Source organism: Hyperolius riggenbachi, chromosome 2, assembly GCF_040937935.1.
Source record: "Hyperolius riggenbachi isolate aHypRig1 chromosome 2, aHypRig1.pri, whole genome shotgun sequence".
Taxonomy (NCBI): Eukaryota; Metazoa; Chordata; class Amphibia; order Anura; family Hyperoliidae; genus Hyperolius; species Hyperolius riggenbachi.
The window spans coordinates 18,279,927-18,305,760 of NC_090647.1; the positions used below are offsets into that span (position 1 = coordinate 18,279,927).

The window sequence follows — 25,834 nt, forward strand, 5'->3', positions numbered from 1 at the left end:
TCAAGCGTCCAGCAGTGGGTTAAGCAGCACCAGCACATCACGCACGAGGTCCGAGTCCTCAGCCAGTTACAAGGAGCCAGTGGGCACAAAGCTGACACAACCGGCAGCGACACCACGCACACAACTGCCAGATAACCAGACGACGTTGGAGTGAGCTGCGCAGAGGTTGTTCTGGGGAGCTCTACTCCACGGCGGCGGCCCCCCACAATGACATATGACGAGTTTGAGGAGATGGAAGAGGAGGGTATGGACAATGTGGACATAGACCCAGATTTTGTTTGTGAACGAGAACATCGCCGTCGTAGCAGCAGCACAGATGAGTCTGTTGAGGAACCCACTGCTGCACGAGTTCGCCTTGTGCCACAAGGTAGGCGGCGCGCAATTTCAGGCACCGCAAGCATGGTTCAAGTGAGAGGCAAAAGAGGCGCAAACAGAAATCGCCAGCAAGGCAGGTGCTCCAAAGTCTGGGCTTTCTTTGAAGACTGCACTGAGGATGTTACCATGGCAATTTGCAAGGTGTGCAAGACCCGCCTGAGCAGGGGGAAAAGTATTAACAACCTCTCCACCACCAGCATGAGCCGCCACATTCTATCCAAACATCCCACACTGTGGGCAAACGCGGCAGGACAGGGTACCACCAGCAACACTGCCTCCCTTGGGTTCACCAGACTCACCACCAGACCCGCCTCAGCAGCAGCAGTAGTCCAGCCATTGCGTGGTTCACAACATTCACAAACATCAGACGATGCTGACACTGTCACTTTCCGGACTAGTGCTCTTGAGGTCTCCCAGTGTTCATCAAACACAACAACCAACAGCCCTTCGGTGTGCAGCCCTACGGTTGAGTTGTCTGTCTCTGAGATGTTTGAGCGCAAGAGGAAATTGCCAGCAAATGACCCCCGGGCCGTGGCAGTAACAGCCAGCCAGCATAGCCAAGGTTCTGGCCTGCGAAATGCTGCCATATCGAGTGGTGGAGACAAACAGCTTCAAGGGCATGATGTCAGTGGCCATCCCACGTTATGTGGTTCCCAGCCGCTACCACTTTGCGCGCTCTGCAGTGCCTGAGTTGCATGAGCACGTGGTCAGCTAAATAACCCGAAGCTTGAAGAATGCCGTTGCCTGCAAGGTTCACCTCACCACTGACACCTGGACGAGTGCGTTCGGCCAGGGTCGATACATCTCCCTTACCGCGCACTGGGTGAACCTTGTGGAGCCTGGCAGCGATTCCTCACCTGCTACGGCGCGGGTGTTGCCCACGCCGCAAACAGCTGCACCGCCGTCCCTCCCACTGGATAACAACAGCAGCACCTACTTCTCTGACTCCTTCTCCTCCAACGCATCTCAAAGCTGTACCTCATCCGGAAACGCTAACCCAGCACCAGCAGCAGTAGGATCGTGGAAGCAGTGCAGCACAGCTGTTGGCATGCGTCAGCAAGCGTTGCTGAAGCTGATCTGCCTTGGGGATAAGCAGAACACAGGGGAGGAAATTTGGAGGGGAATAAAGGAACAGACAGATTTGTGGCTGGCACCGCTGGACCTGAAACCGGGCATGAAGCTAGACACCTGGCACGAACTGGCAATGTACGCAATAGAGGTGCTGGCTTGCCCGGCAGCCAGCGTTATGTCGGAACGCTGTTTCAGTGCTGCCGGAGGCATCGTCACAGATCGGCGTATCCGCCTCTCCACAGAAAATGCAGACCGTCTGACTCAAATTAAAATGAATCAATCCTGGATTGGAAACGACTACGCAACACTCCAGGACCCCAACCAAGTAACATGACCAATGAACATCTGGGATGGTTTAGCGTTTCCGGTCCCTGTTTATTGAACCTCTCATCTGTATTACATTTATGACTGCATGGCGGTACAAAGCATGCTATCCGCACGCTTCTTGTCCTCATGCAAGGCCTGGGTTGTTGTGTCTCACAAAGCGTGGCCTTCTCCTCCTGCGCCTCCTCCTGTTCCATCACGTGTGCTGCTGCTGCTGGGTTAGCGTTGCCGGTCCCTGTTTATAGAACCTCTTATCTTTATTACATTTATGACTGCATGCATGGCGGTAAAAAGCATGCTATCCGCACGCTTTTTGTCCTCATGCAAGGCCTGGGTTGTTGTGTCTCACAAAGCGTGGCCTTCTCCTCCTGCGCCTCCTCCTGTTCCATCACGTGTGCTGCTGCTGCTGCTGCTGGGTTAGCGTTGCCGGTCCCTGTTTATGGAACCTCTTATCTTTATTACATTTATGACTGCATGGCGGTACAAAGCATGCTATCCGCACGCTTCTTGTCCTCATGCAAGGCCTGGGTTGTTGTGTCTCACAAAGCGTGGCCTTCTCCTCCTGCGCCTCCTCCTGTTCCATCACGTGTGCTGCTGCTGCTGCTGCTGGGTTAGCGTTGCCGGTCCTTGTTTATGGAGCCTCTTATCTTTATTACATTTATGACTGCATGGCGGTACAAAGCATGCTATCCGCACTCTTCTTGCCCTCATGCAAGGCCGGGGTTGTTGTGTCTCACAAAGCGTGGCCTTCTCCTCCTGCGCCTCCTCCTGTTCCATCACGTGTGCTGCTGCTGGGTTAGCGTTACCGGTCCCTTTTCCTGGAACCTCTTATATGTATTACATTTATGACTGCATGCCGACAAAAAACATGTTACCTGTGCAAAGAAAACAGACATTTCCCGCATTTAAAAGACAGTTTTCCCTTTGAAACTTTAAAATCGATTTTCTCAAAAACTATAAGCTCTTTTTGCTAATTTTTTTTTCCTCTTGTACCCACTCCCAAGGTGCACATACCCTGTAAATTTGGGGTATGTAGCATGTAAGGAGGCTTTACAAACCACAAAAGTTCGGGTCCCCATTGACTTCCATTATGTTCGGAGTTCGGGTCGAACACCCGAACACCGCGGCCATGTTCGGCCTGTTCGGCCCGAACCCGAACATCTAGATGTTCGCCCAACACTAGTGGTGCCTAACCTTAACCGCCCTGGTGGTGCCAAACCCTTATCCTTCCTGGTGGTGCCTAACCATTGACCCCCCACCCCATGACGACTAATCTTAACTCACTCTGTGGTGCCTAACCTGAACCCCCCGATGGTACCTAACCCTTAACCCCCCTGATGTTGCCTAACCTTAACCGCCCCAGTGATGCCTAACCCTTAACCCCCTGGTGGTTCCTAACCCTTAATCCCCCCAGTCGTGCCTAACCCTTAAGCCCCCTGGTGGTGCCTAACCCTTAGCCCCCCTCAGTGGAGAGCCTAACCGTAACTCCCCTGGTTGTGCCTAACCTTAACCCCCCACCCCCCGATGGAGACTAATCTTAATCCTCCCTGTGGTGCCTAACCTTAAACCACCCCCTGGTGGTGTCTAACCTTAAACCCTCATGGTGGTGCCTAACTTTAATATTTTCTGCATGTTTATTTATTTATTTTATTATACCACCCACTATCTTCTGTTCTTTCACAGAAACCTTTTGTCCACCTTCGGAAATCTCACCCACACCTCGTTCACCACCTTAAAACACCGCTCTTCAGATAAGCTTATAATCTGTCATACATTTTTATTCAGAGATATATTCAAATAATATATAACAGATGTTGAGGCTCGCCGTCTCCTCCACTAGCCCCATCATCTCTTTTTATGTATTTATAGTCCCAACTAACGTCAGTTTTGTACTCTACACAGTGTCATAGAAGATGTTGCCCCTCTATTAATTAAAATAATGATTAACATAATGATATAATACAGGACAATATTATACTGACCTCCTAAATAGGCACAGTTGAAGAAGCTGCAGAGTTCCCCGGTGCTCTCCAGAACATAGGTATCTCCAACCTGATCGATTTTATTAAACATTTCCCCAGTAGGAATTAAGATCTCCTGCTCGTCATATGGTGAGAAGTAATCAATGTCCACCCCAAAGCACGTTGAGATGTTAAAAAAGGGCTCAACTCCAAAGTTTGCAGCACTTTCTGCAACTAAAGACGTAGAAGTAAACCGACCAAACCGAATTAGTTCTGTGACATTGACATCTCCGATCTGAGTCCCCCTGTAGACTTCGGTCATCTCAGAGCAGTTTCCTCCCAGCACCTGCAAAGCTCGGGTCAGATAGTAGTGAAGAGCTTTGAAATGGAATTTCTCCATGTAATGATCTCGAGATCGTCCCGCAAGGGACAGATTTCCATTCAGCTGTCTGTAGATCGGGTGTGGCACTTCCATCGTGTACAATATGAGCGCGATCCCATATTCATCTTTAAAATCATCAGAAATATTTACAGCCTTGTTGGTCCAGTTATAGCTTGCTAAATTCCACATGACGGCAAACTGATCGTATCCCATCTCTTCCTCCAGTAGCTTTGGTGCAATTTCCTCCATTTCCTCTTCACAGCCGAAGTACTGATCATCAAAGGTGTTGGGCATCATGTCGAAGACCACTTCTTGATTACTGATCTATCAAACATAATTTAGGACATGAATCAGTGGTAGACTGGGTGACCAAGACTAAACGTGAGAGATTAACAGATCTAGAAAATACATTTTCACTACTTATTTTAATTTTGTTTTTGTAATAATAATAAAAAAAAAAACCTGTACAATACATTGGTGCTTCATTCTCCTATAGCGTATAGTCATTACCTGTGGCTTCTGCATCTCAGTTCTTAACTGTCTTATCTCTAGGTGACCCTCATTATTTAAAGAGAACCTGAGATGATGCTAATGCCCTTATTTATACTTACCAGCCCCTTGAGGTCCATGGGCTTCCCCGCTGTCCTCTACGGCAGCTCCTTTTCTAATCCCCGTCAGTAATTCAGCACATGTGCCGCTCGGCCATGGATGCATCCCGTATAAAGCTCCAGCAGTCGGGAGCGTGGCGGAGGTGCACGTGCGGCCAAGTCCCGTAAGCCCACAAGCGTACAACTGGCCAAATTATCAGGGGGTAATGAGAAGACAATGGAATGGCCGGAGAGGATGGAGAGGAAGCCTACAGACCTTTTGGGGCTGAAGGAAACCCCAGGTAAATGTATATAAGGGTATTACACTTTCAGCTCCACTTATCCCAGATTTTCTTACACTGGCATTAAGTAAATGTTCATTTCTATACACTGAAATGTTCTCTGCTGTCTCCCAAATAAAAAACTCAGTGTCAAGCCCTAATTTAATCAACTTTTTCTCATGAGCTCTCTCCTAGGTGATATTTTTAAATCTTTTCTTTAAAATAACTTTTCAGCAATTTGCAATTGAAAAGAAAGTACCAAAATCTAGGTGGAAACGTACTGTCAAAATTATTTCGAGTATTTTCTAACTTGCCACTAAGAAAATACTCAAAATAACTTCAAACAGTACGTTTCCGTACATTTTATTTTATTGACAAGGGCACACATCCACTTAACTTTTTCCCCTGCATATTCAATTAGGTCTTTTAGACGGATCAGTGAATAATGGCGCACAGCGCCTATGCATACAAATGGCGCCGCATTAAAAAGATACGCTTATCGCTATTTATCGTTAGTACTGCATAATAATGGCGCACAGGGAAAAAAGAATAAAAACGGCGCACACTAACGTTATTTATCAATAGCGCCGTTCATATGCCAAACAGCAGATGTTACTGAGCACAGTAACGTTATTTATCAATAGCGCCGTTCATAAGCCAAACAGCAGAAGTTATTTAACTGCAAAACAGTGAATGGATTTAATAGAACACTATCAAGGTTAGGGTTAGGCACCACCAGGGGAGATTCAGGGTTAGGCACCACCAGGGAGGTCTTAGGGTTAGGGACCACCGGGGGGATCTTAGGATTAGGCACCACCAGGGGGGTGGTTAGGGTTAGGCACCACCAGGGGGGTGGTTAGGGTTAGGCTCCACCGGGGGGGTCTTAGGATTAGGCAACACCAGGGGGGTGGTTAGGGTTAGGCACCACCAGGGGGGTGGTTAGGGTTAGGCACTACCGGGGGAGTCTTAGGATTAGGCACTACCAGGGGGGTCTTAGGGTTAGGCACCACCAGGGGGGTCTTAGGCACCACAGGGGGGGGGGGGTCTTAGGGTTAGGCCCCACCAGGGGGGTGGTTGAGGTTAGGCACCACCAGGGGGGGTGGTTAGGGTTAGGCCCCACCAGGGGGGTGGTTGAGGTTAGGCACCACCAGGGGGGGTGGTTAGGGTTAGGCACCACCAGGGGAGTGGATAGGGTTAGGCACTGCCAGGGGGGGGTCTTAGGGTTAGGCACCACCAGAGGGTGGTTAGGGTTAGGCCCCACCAGGGGGGTCTAAGGGTTAGGCACCACCAGGGGGGGTTAGGGGTTAGGGATAGGTACAGAGAGGGTTCTGTGTGTTAACGCTAAATAACGATAAGGCTTTAACGTTAAATAGCGATAAGCGACAAACGGATTAGCGGCAACACCGTTCGCCATTATTCTCAGGCGCCATTTTCAGATGGATCCCTTTTGCGTGATATTTTGCAACTTGCCACCAGGAAGCAAAAAATTACTCACCATAATTTTGATAGTACTTTTTCACCTGCTTTTTGATACTTTTTCAATTGCAAAATACCAGAAAGTTATTTTAAATAGAAGATGAAAATGTATCTCGTAGCAGAAAATTCAGGAGAAAATAGTTATTTGTATATGGGCCTAGGGTATGAAAATAGGAACTTCGGGGGAAACGTTAATTCAATATGGTCAATCTTACTTTCTGTTCTCTAGCATATAATCCAGTAATATTTAGAGTCAAACTGTTTTTTGTTTTTTTTTGTATTGTTTTATTTTATTCTGTCTCATTACATTGGAAATACATATAGATGGTATTTACTGTATGCATCGCCTAAGACGCCTATCCACATGCTTAGCGTGTTTACCCTCTAAGCTGAGAAATGGACAGTTTACCTTCTAAGCTGAGGACCCGATAGTTCATGATTTTTGTTTTTATGACCAGGCCGGTTCTTTGAGTTTTACAATGGGTCTGCATTCTTTCTAAAATGACTCATGTCCTGTGTGACCTCTTGACTTGGCAGATCTGAATTCCACCCATGTCCTCTTCAGCATAAATGGGAAACTTTGATCTGACTATTTTTGTTACTGACCTGACTTTAGAGGAAATGAGGGTAGCATTGTGTTCAGAGCTGCCCCATCACTCTTCATACACAGCCCAGCGATTGTCAACCCCTCCTCACATCACAACCTTCTCTGGAGGTCAAAGATAACAGACTATAATGAAAAGGCACCCCAACAGTATAACAGCTTAATCAATGAATGCAGCATTGTCTCCTCCTTGCAGTGGTTTTTACTTTTAAAATATGAATTTATACTTTTTGGATGCTTATTTTATATTGTCAGGGCCGGCCCATTCATGAGTCGGGGTGAAACTTTTGCCTCAGGCGGCAAATTTCCAGGGGCGGCATCCGCCCGTCCGTGCGGGGAGCCGGCCGCCGAGCTGGAGGGGTAGCTGGCAGGACGGGGGTATTGGGCCTAGCGGCGGGGAGGGGTGGTCGAACCCCCCCCCCTCCCTCGCCTGGGTCCCCCGTCCTCCGCTCCCCTCCAGCCTTACATAGAAGCAGCCGCTATTTGTAAGAGGCACGGGCGGGGAGGACTCACCTCTTCCTCGATCCAGCGTGCGCTCCACTGACGTCACTTCCTGCAACGCTGCAGGAAGTGATGTCAGTGGAGCGCACGCTGGGAAGAGGTGAGTCCTCCCCGCCCGTGCGTCTTACAAATAGCGGCTGCTTCTTCTATGTAAGGCTGGAGGGGAGCGCAGTTCGGGGGACCCAGGCGAGGGAGGGGGGGTACGACCCCCTCCCCGCCGCTAGGCCCAATACCCCCGTCCTGCCAGCTACCCCTCCAGCTCGGCGGCCCCCCGGCGGCGGAAATTTTTTTTTTGCCTCAGGCGGCAAAAAATCTAGGGCCGGCCCTGTATATTGTATACTTTCAAGCAACCTATCGCCTTCCAGCTCCCAATGCATGTCACATGACATGGAGAGACTGGAGCGGCATGGAGGGAGGCAGCACAGCAGGGAGCTGATGACATAGAGGTGGTCCCATGGCGGTGGTTTTGGCGCCACAGGAGGTGTCACGTAAGCTTTGGGACCTTGCGGTGGTCCCATGGCGGTGGTTTTTGCGCCTGAAAAGGTGTCGCGTAAGCTATGGGACCTAACGGTGGTTCCATGGCGGTGGTTTTTGCGCTGCAGGAGGTGTCGCGTTAGCTTTGGGACCTATACAAAATGGTTGGCATAGGTGAGATAGCTAGGGAGCTGGTTGCTAACATAGGATTGATTGGTTTTTGTTAACACTGTAATTGGTGCTGAAATAATTCCGATTTTCATGCAGAAATCCTGTTGTTTTCACTTTAAACTTCTTCTAGGGGCTTCCTTGTGATTGGCTTACAAAATTCCGCATTCTGACGGAATTCCGCATCGTTCCGCGGAATTTCCGCTATAGCGCTATGGCAATTCCGTTCCGATGCGATGAAACGGAACCACCAAATTCCGTCCGGAATCGTTGAAAAATGAATTCCGCAGAAAGCGGTGAGCATCCCTACTGCACAGCAGGGAGCTGCACTGAGGAGAGGTGAGGACCTGTACTGCTGTTTGAACCAGGTAAAGTATCAGCTACCACTGCTGCTACTTTGCTGTATTTAAGGGGGAAGGGGGGTACTACATACTGGGGAAGGAGGGGAATGCTGCACGCTCCTTAAAGGAATCATCAGCCAAATTTAAAAAAAATCCGCTTTACTTACCTGGGGCTTTCTCCAGGGGCGTAGCATTCAGTATAGCAACCATAGCGTTGCTATGGGGCCCGTGGTAGCCCTACGCCACAGGGGGCCCCTGCCGGATTCAGAGTACTTTTTTTTAAAATTATATAATATAATGAGGATGCTGCCGGTCCGGGCCCCCCCGCCCCCCCCCTTCATAATTTAAGGAAGAGCAGGCCCTCCCCCGGTCCCCCTCCTCTGATAAAGTGGCTGGTGAGGAGGGGGACTACGTGGCGGCGCATTGATCCTCCCTGGTGGCCGGGCCTGACACTCTATAGTTCCGGCTTCCGGGCCGGCCAGCCAGGGAGGAGGAAGGAGGACCCAGTCTCGGAGAGGGGTGACGATGTGAAGCAACCAGGAGGGAGCGGACCGGCTGCACAGTCACAGTGCATCACTGCCTATCCTCAGCTCAGCGGCAGTCTGACACTGTGCTGTGCAGGAGTGCGATCGTTTGGACGGAGTGCAGGAGGCGGAGCTTCCCTGGAGGCTGGAGCGTCTCTCGAGGACGAGGAGGAGAGCGGAGCACCGACCTGACCCGACCCCAAGCAAGCTGACAAGCTGCAGGCAGCATTGTAAGTATGTTGTACCTCAGTGCCTGGTGCTGGTGGGTGGAAATTGGGGCCGGCCCGGGGGACTTTCTGGCTGCTGCCAACCACCACCCATACCTGGCCAGCGGCCATGATGCGACCTGGTGCTGGGCGCTGGCTGCTGGGGGGGGGGGGGGGGGGCAGGGGCTGTCAGCGCACATAACGATTATTGTCTGGTGAATGCTCCCACATAAAGATTATTGTCTGGTGAATGCTCCCACATAACGATTATTGTCTGGTGAATGCTCACCACATAACGATTATTGTCTGGTGAATGCTCCCCATAACAATTATTGTCTGGTGAATGCTCCCACATAACGATTGTCTGGTGAATGCTCGCACATAACGATTATTGTCTGGTGATTGCTCCCCATAACGATTATTGTCTGGTGAATGCTCCCACATAACGATTGTCTGGTGAATGCTCGCACATAACGATTATTGTCTGGTGAATGCTCCCCATAACGATTATTGTCTGGTGAATGCTCCCACATAACGATTGTCTGGTGAATGCTCGCACATAACGATTATTGTCTGGTGAATGCTCCCCATAACGATTATTGTCTGGTGAATGCTCCCACATAACGATTGTCTGGTGAATGCTCGCACATAACGATTATTGTCTGGTGAATGCTCCCCATAACGATTATTGTCTGGTGAATGCTCCCACATAACGATTGTCTGGTGAATGCTCGCACATAGCGATTATTGTCTGGTGAATGCTCCCCATAACGATTATTGTCTGGTGAATGCTCCCACATAACGATTGTCTGGTGAATGCTCGCACATAACGATTATTGTCTGGTGAATGCTCCCCATAATGATTATTGTCTGGTGAATGCTCCCACATAACGATTGTCTGGTGAATGCTCGCACATAACGATTATTGTCTGGTGAATGCTCCCCATAACGATTATTGTCTGGTGAATGCTCCCCATAACGATTATTGTCTGGTGAATGCTCCCACATAACGATTATTGTCTGGTGAATGCTCCCCATAACGATTATTGTCTGGTGAATGCTCCCACATAACGATTATTGTCTGGTGAATGCTACCACATAACGATTATTGTCTGGTAAATGCTCCCCCCACATAGCGATTATTGTCTGGTGAATGCTCCTCCCACATAGTGATTATTGTCTGGTGAATGCTCCCCCCACATAGCGATTATTTTCTGGTGAATGCTGCGCACAATCTGTTGCCAATAAGATTGCATTTGTGGGGAAATCTGTTGCCAATCTGAATCCATTTGTGGGGAAATCTGTTGCCAATCTCATTGCATTTAGTGGGTATTTGGGTAAATCTTTTGATCTTCTGCGAATCTGATTGCATTTTGCGGTCGGCCGGCCCTCCACCATGTGGTGTGGAAAAAGAAAATGGCCCTCCATGCCCCCGAAGTTGGACAGCACACTGCTAAGGTCCTGTATATTTGGCCCCACCCATGACCACGCCCACATGCTGTTGTGATTGTCCTTTTTTGGAAATCAAAATATGGTCACCCTAACCAACCACCACCCATACCTGGCCCTGGGGGGGGGGCATACAAAAAATTTGCTATGGGGCCCAGTCATTTCTAGCTACGCCCCTGGCTTTCTCCAACCCCTTGCAGCCGTCTATACCACGCTGACAGCTCCGCTCTCCGCCGCCGGCCTGGGGTCCCCGCACAGTGCAGTGGATGACCTCGAGGTCATCCTTACTGCGCCTGCATGAGGCGCTGCTGTCAATCAAGCCCAGGTTGTCCGCAGATTACTGCGCAGGAAGCCACCCTCCTTTGATACAGGAGGGTAGTGTGGGTCAAGTCCTAACTGAAATTTTGCTGGTGGTCCCAGCTATTCTATGTTTCTTGCAACTGCTGTTTTTTTTGTTTGTTTTTTTCTTCTTCTCTTTTTTTGTTTTGTTTTGTTTTTTTGTTTTTGAAGAGCGATTTGTGATAATTGGCATACTTACGTATGTGCTTCCCAGGCCTTGTAATTATATTGTACAGTGCTATGGAAGATGATGGTGCTATATTGTATAAATAATAATAATAATAATAATAAAAATAACAAACTGAAAGATCTCAGCTTTTCCTTAACCCTCTGGGCGATACAATTATATCGCCCAGGAGGGGGCGCAGCACTATTTTTAAAATTTTTTATTTTTTAAATCATGTAGCGAGCCCAGGGCTCGCTACATGATAGCCTCAGCGCAGCGGCTTCCCCCCGCCCACTCCGATCGCCTTCAGCGATCAAAGTAAGCAGGAAATCCCATTCAGAACGGGATTTCCTGCTGGGCCGCCCCGGTTGCCATGGCGACGGGGCGGGATGACGTCACCGACGCCATGGACGTCATGACGTCAGAGGGAGTTCCGATCTACCCCTCAGCGCTGCCTGGGAGGGGGGGACGGCGCGGCACGGCGGGTAGCGTCGGATTGGCGGCGAGCGGCGGTAATCGGAAGTTACACACAGCTAGCAAAGTGCTAGCTGCGTGTAACAAAAAAAAAATTATGCAAATCGGCCCACCAGGGCCTGAGAACTCCTCCTGCGTGACGTACCCCGAGCTCAGCTCGGGATTATCGCTCAGGAGGTTAAGTATAGAGTTGGGCCGAACGGTTCGCCGGCGAACGGGGTTCGCGCGAACTTAGGTGGTTCGCGTGCGGGTACCGCACGCGAACCTTTTGCGGAAGAAGTTCGGTTCGCCCCATAATGCACCTGAGGGTCAACTTTGACCCTCTACATCACAGTCAGCAGGCCCAGTGTAGCCAATTAGGCTACACTAGCCCCTGGAGCCCCACCCCCCCTTATATAAGGCAGGCAGCGGCGGCCATTACGGCCACTCGTGTGCCTGCATTAGTCAGAGTAGGGCGAGCTGCTGCAGACTGTCTCTCAGGGAAAGATTAGTTAGGCTTAACTTCTTCCTGGCTGCATACCTGTTCTGTTCAGTGAGCCCTCAGCCCACTGCATACCTGTACTGTGATCCTGCCACTGCATAGCTGTTCAGTGATCCTGCCACAGCATACCTGTTCTGTTCAGTGAGCCCTCAGCCCACTGCATACCTGTACTGTGATCCTGCCACTGCATACCTGTTCAGTGATCCTGCCACAGCATACCTGTTCTGTTCAGTGAGCCCTCAGCCCACTGCATACCTGTACTGTGATCCTGCCACTGCATAGCTGTTCAGTGATCCTGCCACAGCATACCTGTTCTGTTCAGTGAGCCCTCAGCCCACTGCATACCTGTACTGTGATCCTGCCACTGCATACCTGTTCAGTGATCCTGCCACAGCATACCTGTTCTGTTCAGTGAGCTCTCAGCCCACTGCATACCTGTACTGTGATCCTGCCACTGCATACCTGTTCAGTGATCCTGCCACAGCATACCTGTTCTGTTCAGTGAGCCCTCAGCCCACTGCATACCTGTACTGTGATCCTGCCACTGCATACCTGTTCAGTGATCCTGCCACAGCATACCTGTTCTGTTCAGTGAGCCCTCAGCCCACTGCATACCTGTACTGTGATCCTGCCACTGCATAGCTGTTCAGTGATCCTGCCACAGCATACCTGTTCTGTTCAGTGAGCCCTCAGCCCACTGCATACCTGTACTGTGATCCTGCCACTGCATAGCTGTTCAGTGATCCTGCCACAGCATACCTGTTCTGTTCAGTGAGCCCTCAGCCCACTGCATACCTGTACTGTGATCCTGCCACTGCATACCTGTTCAGTGATCCTGCCACAGCATACCTGTTCTGTTCAGTGAGCCCCCAGCCCACTGCATACCTGTACTGTGATCCTGCCACTGCATACCTGTTCAGTGATCCTGCCACAGCATACCTGTTCTGTTCAGTGAGCCCCCAGCCCACTGCATACCTGTACTGTGATCCTGCCACTGCATACCTGTTCAGTGATCCTGCCACAGCATACCTGTTCTGTTCAGTGAGCCCTCAGCCCACTGCATACCTGTACTGTGATCCTGCCACTGCATACCTGTTCAGTGATCCTGCCACAGCATACCTGTTCTGTTCAGTGAGCCCCCAGCCCACTGCATACCTGTACTGTGATCCTGCCACTGCATACCTGTTCAGTGATCCTGCCACAGCATACCTGTTCTGTTCAGTGAGCCCTCAGCCCACTGCATACCTGTACTGTGATCCTGCCACTGCATAGCTGTTCAGTGATCCTGCCACAGCATACCTGTTCTGTTCAGTGAGCCCTCAGCCCACTGCATACCTGTACTGTGATCCTGCCACTGCATACCTGTTCAGTGATCCTGCCACAGCATACCTGTTCTGTTCAGTGAGCCCTCAGCCCACTGCATACCTGTACTGTGATCCTGCCACTGCATAGCTGTTCAGTGATCCTGCCACAGCATACCTGTTCTGTTCAGTGAGCCCTCAGCCCACTGCATACCTGTACTGTGATCCTGCCACTGCATACCTGTTCAGTGATCCTGCCACAGCATACCTGTTCTGTTCAGTGAGCCCTCAGCCCACTGCATACCTGTACTGTGATCCTGCCACTGCATAGCTGTTCAGTGATCCTGCCACAGCATACCTGTTCTGTTCAGTGAGCCCTCAGCCCACTGCATACCTGTACTGTGATCCTGCCACTGCATACCTGTTCAGTGATCCCGCCACTGTATACCTGTTCTGTGAACCCGCCACTGTATACCTGTTCTGTTCAGTGGACCCGCCACTGTATACCTGTTCTGTGAACCCGCCACTGTATACCTGTTCTGTTCAGTGGACCCGCCACTGTATACCTGTTCTGTGAACCCGCCACTGTATACCTGTTCTGTTCAGTGGACCTGCCACTGTATACCTGTTTAGTGAACACGCCACTGCATACCTGTTGTGTTCAGTGAACCTGCCACTGCATACCTGTTCTGTGAACCCGCCACTGTATACCTGTTCTGTTCAGTGGACCCGCCACTGTATACCTGTTCTGTTCAGTGGACCTGCCACTGTATACCTGTTTAGTGAACACGCCACTGCATACCTGTTGTGTTCAGTGAACCTGCCACTGCATACCTGTTCTGTGAACCCGCCACTGTATACCTGTTCTGTTCAGTGGACCCGCCACTGTATACCTGTTCTGTGAACCCGCCACTGTATACCTGTTCTGTTCAGTGGACCTGCCACTGTATACCTGTTTAGTGAACACGCCACTGCATACCTGTTGTGTTCAGTGAACCTGCCACTGCATACCTGTTCTGTGAACCCGCCACTGTATACCTGTTCTGTTCAGTGGACCCGCCACTGTATACCTGTTCTGTGAACCCGCCACTGTATACCTGTTCTGTTCAGTGGACCCGCCACTGTATACCTGTTCTGTGAACCCGCCACTGTATACCTGTTCTGTTCAGTGGACCTGCCACTGTATACCTGTTTAGTGAACACGCCACTGCATACCTGTTGTGTTCAGTGAACCTGCCACTGCATACCTGTTCTGTGAACCCGCCACTGTATACCTGTTCTGTTCAGTGGACCCGCCACTGTATACCTGTTCTGTTCAGTGGACCTGCCACTGTATACCTGTTCTGTTCAGTGGACCTGCCACTGTATACCTGTTTAGTGAACACGCCACTGCATACCTGTTGTGTTCAGTGAACCCGCCACTGTATACCTGTACTGTTCAGTGAACCCACCGCATCAGTGCGCATACCTGTGCAGTTAAGTGAACCCACCTACCTACGTGAGTGCACGCAGTGTGATATACCACTCCGTGCATACCCGATATGGACAAAACAGGTAGAGGAAGAGGAAGAGGTAGTGGCAGAGGCAGAGGAAGGCCACCCGGCAGGTCTGCGCGAGGTCGTGTAAATGTAATTTCGTGTGGACCTGGCCCACAGTACAGTGCTCGGAAGAAGGCACGTCCCATCACCTCCCAAGATTGTCAGGACGTGGTTGAGTATTTAGCGACACAGAACACCTCATCTTGCTCAGCCACCAGCGCTACTACTAGCACCACTTCCGCTGCATTTGACACTTCGCAAGAATTATTTAGTGGTGGTGAAATCACTGATGCACAGCCATTGTTACAGCCAGATGAATTTTCACCAGCTCATATGTCTGCGTTACGCGACAACACTATGGATGTAACGTGTAAGGAGGATGAAGGACCTACACATTTGGATTTTTCTGAGGCAAGCGAAGCTGGGCAGGATGATTACGATGATGACGATGATAGGGATCCTCTGTATGTTCCCAATAGAGGAGATGAAGAGGGGGACAGTTCAGAGGGGGAGTCAGAGAGTAGTAGGAGGATAGAAGTTGCTGAAAGAAGCTGGGGCAGCTCTTCGTCAGAAACAGCTGGTGGCAGAGTCCGGCACCATGTATCGCCAGATTCGCCACCTATGTACAGCCAGCCAACTTGCCCTTCAGCATCAGCTGCTGAGGTCCCCATAGTGCCCACATCCCAGGGTGGCTCAGCGGTGTGGAAATTTTTTAATGTGTGTGCCTCAGATCGGACCAAAGCCATCTGTTCGCTCTGCCAACAAAAATTGAGCCGTGGAAAGGCCAACACTCACGTAGGGACAAGTGCCTTACGAAGGCACCTGCAGAAAAGGCACAAACAGCAATGGGATGGCCACCTGAGCAAAAGCAGCAGCAGCACACAAAAGCAAAGTCACCCTCCTTCTCCTCTTCCTCCTTCAGGTGCATCATCTGCTTATGCCGCTCTCTCCCTTGCACCTTCACAGGCACCCTCCTCCACTCCGCCTCTGCCCTTGAGCGGTTCCTGCTCCTCTGCCCACAGCAGCAGTCAGGTGTCCGTGAAGGAAATGTTTGAGCGGAAGAAGCCACTTTTGGCCAGTCACCCCCTTGCCCGGCGTCTGACAGCTGGCGTGGCGGAACTGTTAGCTCGCCAGCTGTTACCATACCGGCTGGTGGACTCTGAGGCCTTCCGTAAATTTGTGGCCATCGGAACACCGCAGTGGAAGATGCCAGGCCGCACTTATTTTTCCAGAAAGGCCATACCCCAACTGCACCGTGAAGTTGAGAGGCAAGTGGTGTCATCTCTTGCGAAGAGCGTTGGGTCAAGGGTACACCTGACCACGGATGCCTGGTCTGCCAAGCACGGGCAGGGCCGCTACATTACCTACACAGCCCATTGGGTGAACCTGGTGGTGAACGATGGCAAGCAGAAAGCGGCGGACCAAATTGTGACACCTCCACGGCTTGCAGGCAGGCCTCCTGCCACCTCCTCTCCTCCTGCTACATGCTCTTCGCTGTCCTCCTCCTCCTCCTTGGCTGAGTGGCAGTTCTCCTCTCCAGCTACACAGCCCCAGCTCCGCAGGGCCTATGCTGCATGCCAGGTACGACGGTGTCACGCCATCTTAGACATGGCTTGTCTCAAAGCGGAGAGTCACACTGGAGCAGCTCTCCTGGCTGCTCTTAAGAAACAGGTGGATGAGTGGCTGACCCCGCACCACCTGGAGATAGGCAACGTGGTGTGCGACAACGGCAGCAATCTGCTTGCCGCTTTGCATATGGGGAAGCTGACACACATACCCTGCATGGCACATGTCATGAATCTGGTGGTTCAAAGATTTGTGGCAAAGTACCCTGGCTTAGCGGATGTCCTGAAGCAGGCCAGGAAGTTCTGTGGGCATTTGAGGCGCTCTTACACAGCCATGGCACGATTTGCAGAAATTCAGCGTAAAAACAACATGCCGGTGAGACGCCTCATTTGCGATAGCCCCACTCGCTGGAACTCGACCCTCCTCATGTTCTCCCGCCTGCTAGAACAGAAGAAAGCCGTCACCCAGTACCTCTACAACTGGAGTAGAACGAAACAGTCTGGGAAGATGGGGATGTTCTGGCCCGACAACTGGACAATGATGAAAAATGCATGCAGGCTCATGCGGCCGTTTGAGGAGGTGACCAACCTGGTGAGCCGCAGTGAGGGCACCATCAGCGACTTAATTCCCTACGCGTACTTCTTGGAGCGTGCTGTGCGTAGAGTGGCGGATGAAGCTGCGAATGAGCGTGACCAGGAACCGTTACGGCAGGAACAGGCATGGGACCAATTTTCATCAGACCCAGCTGTTTCCTCAACACCTGCGGCAGCACAGAGGGGGGAGGAGGAGGAAGAAGAGAGGTCATGTGCAGAAGATGAGTCAGACTCAGAGGATGATGAGCAAGGTGTTTCTTTGGGGGAGGAGGAGGAGGAGGAGGGGACAGTGGCAGGAGAACAACCGCAGCAGGCGTCGCAGGGGGCTTGTGCTGCGCAACCTTCCCGTGGTATTGTTCGCGGCTGGGGGGAGGAGGTTGACTTACCTGACGTCACTGAGGAAGAGCAAGAGGAGATGGAGGGTACTGGATCCGACTTTGTGCAGATGTCGTCTTTTATGCTGTCCTGCCTGTTGAGGGACCCCCGTATAAAAAACCTCAAGGGGAATGAGCTGTACTGGGTGGCCACACTACTAGACCCTCGGTACAGGCACAAAGTGGCGGACCTGTTACCAACTCACCGGAAGGTGGAAAGGATGCAGCACATGCAGAACCAGCTGTCAACTATGCTTTACAATGCCTTTAAGGGTGATGTGACGGCACAACGCCAGCAAGGTACCACTGCCACTAATCCTCCTCCCGTGTCCACGCAGTCAAAGACAGGACGCTCCAGCGATCTCATGGTGATGTCGGACATGCGGACGTTCTTTAGTCCAACGCCTCGCCGTAGCCCTTCCGGATCCACCCTCCACCAACGCCTGGAACGGCAGGTAGCCGACTACCTGGCCTTAAGTGTGGATGTAGACACTGCTGTGAACAGCGATGAGGAACCCTTGAACTACTGGGTGCGCAGGCTTGACCTGTGGCCAGAGCTGTCCCAATTTGCCATCCAACTTCTCTCCTGCCCTGCCGCAAGCGTCCTCTCAGAAAGGACCTTCAGCGCAGCTGGAGGCATTGTCACAGAGAAGAGAAGTCGCCTAAGTCACAAAAGTGTTAAGTACCTCACCTTTATAAAAATGAATGAGGCATGGATCCCGGAGGGCTGCTGCCCGCCCCAAGACTAAGTCAGTCCCCGCACATACAGCATCTCTGCCTGCACGCCGTGTGACTGGCTGCCTGGCCTGCCCCAAGAAGACTAAGTCGCTCCCAGTCCCTCCACACAGCATGTCTGCCTGCAGGCCGCTTCACTACCTTCTCCGCCACCACCAACAGGGTCCGGGACTCCAGGCGGATTGCTGAATTTTTTAGGCCGCTGCTAGCAGCGGCCGCTGTAATAATTTTTCGGGTGCGTGTACATGACTGCCTAATTTTTCTGGCTGCACTGCGGGCAGCTGCAACAACAAAAGAAAAGGCATGAACATGCGCCCATTCCCCTTCGTGATCATTACCTTGCCGTGGTGAAGGGGCTTGCGTATCACAATGGAGCAATGACCGGCGCCTAGATGAGTGTCTCGGGGGGCACACCCACGATAATAAGGTCGTTGCCTCATTGTGGTCAGACCAAATTTGATCAGCTGGACAGTCACTGTTCTGTCATTCAGCTACATCAGCCAGGTGACTGACCATATGGGCTGTAAAGCCACCAAAACCTGCACTCTCGCCATGGTGCGCACCAGTCCAGCACGGCCGTCACTACACAAACAGCTGTTTGCGGTGCGTTACACGATGAGTTTGGTGCGTCAGTGTGAAGCAGTACCTTAATTACACTTCCTGATTGATGTATACACATGCAAGATGTTTGAAAGCACTTTAGGCCTGTCATTTAACATTCAATGTGATTTCTGCCCTTAAAACGCTGCTTTGCGTCAAATCCAGATTTTTCCCGGGGACTTTTGGCATGTATCCCACTCCGCCATCCCCCCCTCCAGGTGTTAGACCCCTTGAAACATCTTTTCCATCACTTTTGTGGCCAGCATAATTAATTTTTTTTTTCAAAGTTCGCATCCCCATTGAAGTCTATTGCGGTTCGCGAACTTTAACGCGAACCGAACCTTTCGCGAAAGTTCGCGAACCCGGTTCGCGAACCGAAAATCGGAGGTTCGGCCCAACTCTAGTTAAGTATACACAGAACTTCTAGGCACACCGAGGCAGGATCAGCGGTAAGAGTAAATACCTCCATAACTAGTAGAGAAGGTCACACCTCTGTCACTAGAGAAGGTGTCCCACAATGGAGAAATTGTCTCCAGTTTCTGATCCTGTGACAAGGGTGACATTACAGCAGGCAGGCGGCTCTGTCCTGCTAGATATCAGAAGGACTGGAAGCCTGGTGACAGAAATAGGAACAGGACAGGGGTCAGAACTTTCTCCAACACCATCCAGGACTAAAAATAAGGTCTTTGGCTGGCGTTACACTTTCACAGCACAGAATATATGACACAGCAGCCTCCTGTACATGTAAAGGGATGTATGTAGCTGCCCTTCCTGGGAGTGGGACTGGAACCCCTATAGGACTTTAACTGTTTGCAGAAGTTTAAATTTTTTTTTTTTAACATTCAACCAGCCAGGAACGTAGAACCTGGAATTCTAGATCTTTAAATGACAGTAAGTACAGAGTGTAATGTTCCCCTCCTTACCCCCCCTCCCCCCTGCCAGAAGCCACTCCTCTGTGCATTGTCTCTCCTCCCCCTTCCATAACAACAGGGCGTCGCCCTGATAATGCAGCGGGAAGTATCTGTGCAGGACTCGGCCCCCAAGCTGTCCGCCAAGGCTTTGCTGAAACTACATAAACAGCACCACTTCCATTACAGTAAAACTTTGGATTGAGAGTAACTTGGTTTAAGAGCAGTTTGAAAGACAAGCAAACATTTTAATCAAATTTTGCATGGATAAGCAAGAAAAGTCTTGATATACAAGCAAATAACATTTCCATGTGTCACATCATCACAAGTGTTGCTTGAGAATTTTCGCCAAAGTCATTTTCGCATCAAAAATGCTATTTTTGATTTCAAGAATGTTTTTTGTGAAAACAGCTTGTATTTTTGCAATCTTTTTGCGAAAATCTATATTTTTACATCGATTATTTGCAAAAAACACTAAAAATAACACATCTTATTTTCGATGGCATTTTCACTCAAAAATCAAATTTAACATTATTTTTGCAAAAATGAATTCAAAAAGAATTTTGGCATTTTCGCTCCTCACTAGTCGTCACAACTGAGCCAATGATTCTTCTCTCTGTAACGCTGCAGGATTGTACTTAATCTTAGTGTACGAACTGTACAAAGTCACATTTCCATGAAATATTCAACAGTAACTGTCATTGGATAAGTTCCTTGTTAAAGAGAAACTGTAAACAAGAATAGAACTTCATCCCGATCAGTAGCTGATATTTCCCATGAGAAATCTATTCCTTTTCACAAACGGATCATCAGGGGGCGCTGTATGACTGATATTGTGGTGAAACCCCTCCCACAGTGTGATGTCAGCGCCTAGGTACTGACATCACACTGTGGGAGCCTTGTTGCATTGTGGGAAATAGCTGTTTACAGCTGTTTCCAACTGCCAAAAAAGCAAGCAGCATCTCCTTCCAGTGACATCACCTGCCAGCAGTAAAAATGTCACCAAGTGATAAATGTCAGAATGTAAATCAGGGAGAGAAAAGATTTTACAACGGGCAAACACTGACTAAATCATTTATGCATAATTATTGTAAAATGAAGCACTTTTTTAATTACATTATTTTCACTGGAGTTCCTCTTTAAAACCACAACAAAAAGAATGCTGGCGAGAGCCAAAAGATGGCAATGATTCTGCTAGTTATAACGGAAGTCATTTTTACATTTTAACTTTATACAGTACCTTGTATTAAAATAATTCTATAAATGTTTCTGGATTATGGAACGTATTAATCCTTATGGGGATATTCGCTTTGATATAAAAGTGCTTTGTATTACAAGCATGCTTCTGAAACGGATTATACTCGCAAACCAAGGTTCCCCTGTATTCACAATCTTTATTATCGCACATTTATATCATGTAAGAGCAGCGCGGTGGCGTAGTGGTTAGCACCCTCACCTTGCAGCGGGTCTAATCCCCAAGTCATGGCACTATCTGCACAGAGTTTGTATGCTCTCCCCGTGTCTGCGTGGGTTTCCTCCAGGCACTCTGGTTTCCCCCCACGTCCCCAAAAACATACAGATAAGGTAGTCGGCTTCCCCCTAAAAATTGCCCCTAGACTACGATACATACACTACACGATACATACATAGACATACCATTGTAGGATTAGATTGTGAGCCCCTCTGAGGGACAGATAAGTGACAAGACAATATACTCTGTACAGCGCTACGGAAGATGTTGGCGCTATATAAATACTAAATAATAGTAATGTACGAAATTTATAAAATATAAAAATAAAAACCCTTAAAAAGTAATTTATATTATAAATACATCAATTGGATTACAGTTGACAAGTGTCAAATAATAAAGAGGACCTGGGATCGATATATTACCAATTTATGGCCCTGATTCGTGAAGTTATGGTAGGATTGGCGTGTCCAGGCAGCACACTGCAGTTTTACCATTACTACTGATGACAGTGTGGCACAGATTGCCTAATTTGTGCAATCTGGGTTACTTAGGTAACATAGTTATGGTAAAATTGCTGTGTGCTACCTGTGTGGCTTCACGAATCAAGGCCTACATGCCAGTTATTTCTGTAGGAGCCCCACTAGGATGAGCAAGGGCAGGTTCTGAAATGGGAAAGTGTCTTGGTGTATGGGGGGGGGGAGATATGGAGAAGGGGGGGGTCAGACTGTGGCAGAAGGGGCTGACTCCTCTATGTTGCCACTTCTCGCCGATGCTAGTGTTGGGCGAACACCTGGATGTTCGGGTTCGGGAAAGTTCGCCGAACATGGCCGCAATGTTCGGCATGTTCGGGCCGAACCCCGAACTCCCCGAACATCCCGCTTTTGGGGGCCCTATGGGGTCGCAGGCATAAGGGGGGAGCATGCCCCGATCGCGGGGGGGGGGGGGGGTCGGAAATTCCCCCCACCCCCTCCGCTAGCGCTCCCCCCTCTGCCCGCTTCCCCATTCAAAAGTTAGGAAGTGAAACTGTACCTGTGCGGTAGTGGGTGGCTGGCAGTGGGCGGCACTATGGAGTGACTGAGGAGGAGGAGGAGTCCGGAGAGTGACGCGTTGAGGGAGGCCGGGCAGTGGGCGGATCAGCAGTAGTACGGTACTACTGCTGATCCGCCCGCTGCCCGGCCTCCCTCAACGCGTCACTCTCCGGACTCCTCCTCCTCCTCAGTCACTCCATAGTGCCGCCCACTGCCAGCCACCCACTACCGCACAGGTACAGTTTCACTTCCTAACTTTTGAATGGGGAAGCGGGCAGAGGGGGGAGCGCTAGCGGAGGGGGTGGGGGGAATTTCCGACCCCCCCCCCCCGCGATCGGGGCATGCTCCCCCTTATGCCTGCGACCCCATAGGGGGGCAGTATTCGGGCGAACAGGGCCCTGTTCGTGCCGAACAGGGGCCCTGTTCGGCCAGGCAATGAGCCGTTCGGGCGAACCCGAACAGTTTGGCCCAACACCACGGGTGATGTTCTGCAGAACCTGAACAGTGGCGAACACTGTTCGCCCAACACTAGCCGATGCACTGCACTCAGCTCTATATCCTCCCAACACCTTCATTATGCAAGTTCCGGTTGTGAAGGCGATAACGTTTGGTGTAACCAACCACTTTATCAATAGTGGCTTATTCAGCACAGGGTTAAATACATTAAAGCAGGGGTGCCCATTGGGCGGATCACGTTCTACCGGTAGATCGCATAGGACTGGTAGATCCCAACCACACTACATTTTCCATTCTGTATATACAATTGTGCTCTTAAACTTAGGTAGATCATTTTGACTTGCTAATTTTTAAAGTAGATCACAAGCTAAATAAGCTTGATGCCCACAAGGTTCTCATCGAAAAAAGTGGACCTCAGAGATGAAGACACATTTCAGATAAGAGACACTTACCTGTATGGAGGAGATCAGGCGTAGAACACATAGCCCCAGGCCTAATTTCAGCATTGTCTTGCTCTGTAAAGATAAATATATAATTTTATTACATCTTACATTTTAGGTCTTATACTGTATACTGAAATATAGATATTGTCAAGAGTTTGATGACACCTCTACCTCGTGTACCTACTGTCCACAGCCTCCAGTGACAGTGTCAAGTGTCAAAGACCTTATTCTTACAAAGAAAATATTACGGATTGTAAGACTAAAGAACAGAAACAGTAGAAAAGAGAAACTGTAGAAAAGAGAGTGAGGACTTATCTAAAAGGTTCAATAGACATAATAAAACAGCCCAGCCAATAAAGGCTCACCAAAGAGGGAGGCGAGATCACTGTACTGTAACAGTATAAGCTCATGGAAAGGAAAAAATATCCATATGTTAAATCAGGTGAATTCCACAGTCTGCTGGTTGTGTTTTCTTAAACCTGTGGGAATGGCCACCTTAACTTGCTGGTCTCTGTGCTCTAATCGAGAACCAGGATGTGATGTCATACATTGATTTGTGTGCCATATGACCAAATGAAATGTTTATATTCGTCAGTACTTGCTCTTGTCTTGACTACTGTAATACCATGCTCTGTGGCCTACCAACAAAATCCCTCCAATACACAGTATAATGAACTTGCTAGCCCAACTGATCCATCTCTCTTCCTGCTCCTCATCTGCTGATCCTTTCTTCCTGCTCCTCATCTGCTGCTTCTCTCTTCCTGCTCCTCATCTGCTGCTTCTCTCTTCCTGCTCCTCATCTGCTGCTCCTTTCTTCCTGCTCCTCATCTGCTGCTTCTCTCTTCCTGCTCCTCATCTGCTGCTTCTCTCTTCCTGCTCCTCATCTGCTGCTCCTCTCTTCCTGCCCCTCATCTGATGATCCTCTGTTCCTGCTGCTCCTCTCTTCCTGTTACTCCTCTCTTTTTGCTCCTCATTTGCTGCTTCTCTCTGTCAAGCTTTTCAATGGCTGCAAGTTAGCCAGAGGAGTCAAGCTTTCATCTCAAACTTACAAACCCCTTCTTAATCCTTCTCCCCTAAGCATCTCCTCAGTAGTAACCAGATAACATCCCAACCAAAACCTCCCCCTTCCGCACAGCCTTCTTCTGTCCTACTCTAGAATCAACTCCTCACATTCACTTCTACAGGATTTCTCACAAGCTTCTCCTCTCCTCTGAAATTCCCTTCCAAAGCACATCCATCACTCCCCAGCCCTTGAAACTTTTAAGCACTACCTTGAAACCCCCTTTTTTCAGACAAGCGTGCAATCTAACCTGAGCCATTCCCCTTCAGCCACTGGCCTAGGTCTGTTCCTTGCAAAATATAATCTCAAAACTCTACTCAACGCTGGATATACAATTATGTATTGCCTCTTGTTTCCTCCCTATTGCTTTAATTTGCGATTTGCGAGCCTGCAAAGGCAATGCTCTGGTCTGTCTTGTAAGTTGCTGTACATTTTGTTACGTTTCTCACTATAATAATTGTTATTTAGCAATTACCAACTGACTTTGTTAGGTATCAAATATGTATTTTTTTTATGTACCCATTAGTAATTAATATATATTTACCAAATCCCCACTTCATTTCTCTGGGAAGATTCTGGATTCATAATGCTATCTATGATGCTATTTCTGAAAGCCTTTTTCCAGAGGTTCCTGACACATTGCCACAGTCACACAATACATTTCTTACACAACGTGATCCTGAATTCATGAATGTTTTGATTAATGCATTTCTAAAATAACACAACCAATCTAAAGAGGCTAAAAAGTAGCTGCTAAATGGTTGGATTTGTGTTTTGGATTTTGTGTTCTGTTTGTGTTTGAAATAAGATCAGGATTTCCCCAGAAAGCGATTGTACAAATGACCGCTGTTTAATATATCTGGAAATGTCATCAGCACCAGTCCTGCTGGAGATACAACTGTTGTCTTAGAGTGAGAATTCTTCCTGTGCAGGAAAATAGCTGCTAAACAACATGTGAATAAGTGGATAACATTCTATAACTCGCATACCAGGAGTGATGTCCGAGTGTCCCGGGAGATGCTGACAACAACAGTGCTATTTAGAGCGAGCGAGGCGAGTGACAGGACTGCTGATCGGGGGAATTAACCGGCAAGAAGCTGAAATCGACACATAAAATGCTAAAATAAAGCCATTCACAGTAATTATGACCATCAAAACTCACATTATTAATTTCTCACTGTATGAAATAGCTGGAGAGAGAGAGAGACAGGGAGACAGGCAGGGAGAGACACAGAGAGAGAGAGAGAGGTCCTACCTCCCAAGTTTCTTGGCTGTGAATGAGGAACAAGTGTCAGGAGTTTGGGAAAACATCTCCCCTCGCCACACCTCCAGCCAGGCAGACCCCGGATAACTCATGGGATACAGACATGGTCACTTTTCTCCCACCTCAGGGAGTCTCTCTCCCATCACAAAACTGACTGTATTCCAGATGATGAAACTATGTTAGGCACAGCTCTAGAGACTGGACTTCAGCACAATTTATACTCTTGTTAGTTGATATTTTTGTAAGCCCGCAAGGGCAGGTCTCTCTCCCCATTTTGTATTTTGGAATTATTATACATTTTATTCATCATGTT

General features: G+C 49.3%; 1 protein-coding gene across 2 annotated transcripts in view; it reads right to left on the reverse strand.

The window, feature by feature from the left end:
* The window catches only part of LOC137542521 (ecto-ADP-ribosyltransferase 5-like), an 89,503-nt gene extending 64,178 nt beyond the window's left edge, over window positions 1-25,325 (reverse strand). For both annotated transcript variants that reach the window (XM_068264514.1, XM_068264506.1), the window contains exons 1-3: window positions 25,247-25,325; window positions 23,207-23,269; window positions 3,753-4,437 (exon numbers count right to left, since the gene is read on the reverse strand). In XM_068264514.1, coding sequence (XP_068120615.1) covers window positions 3,753-4,437; window positions 23,207-23,260 — 739 coding nt within the window. In that variant the 5' untranslated portion in view covers window positions 23,261-23,269; window positions 25,247-25,325. The remainder of the gene's footprint in view (window positions 1-3,752; window positions 4,438-23,206; window positions 23,270-25,246) is intronic.
* Window positions 25,326-25,834: the final 509 nt, after the last annotated feature.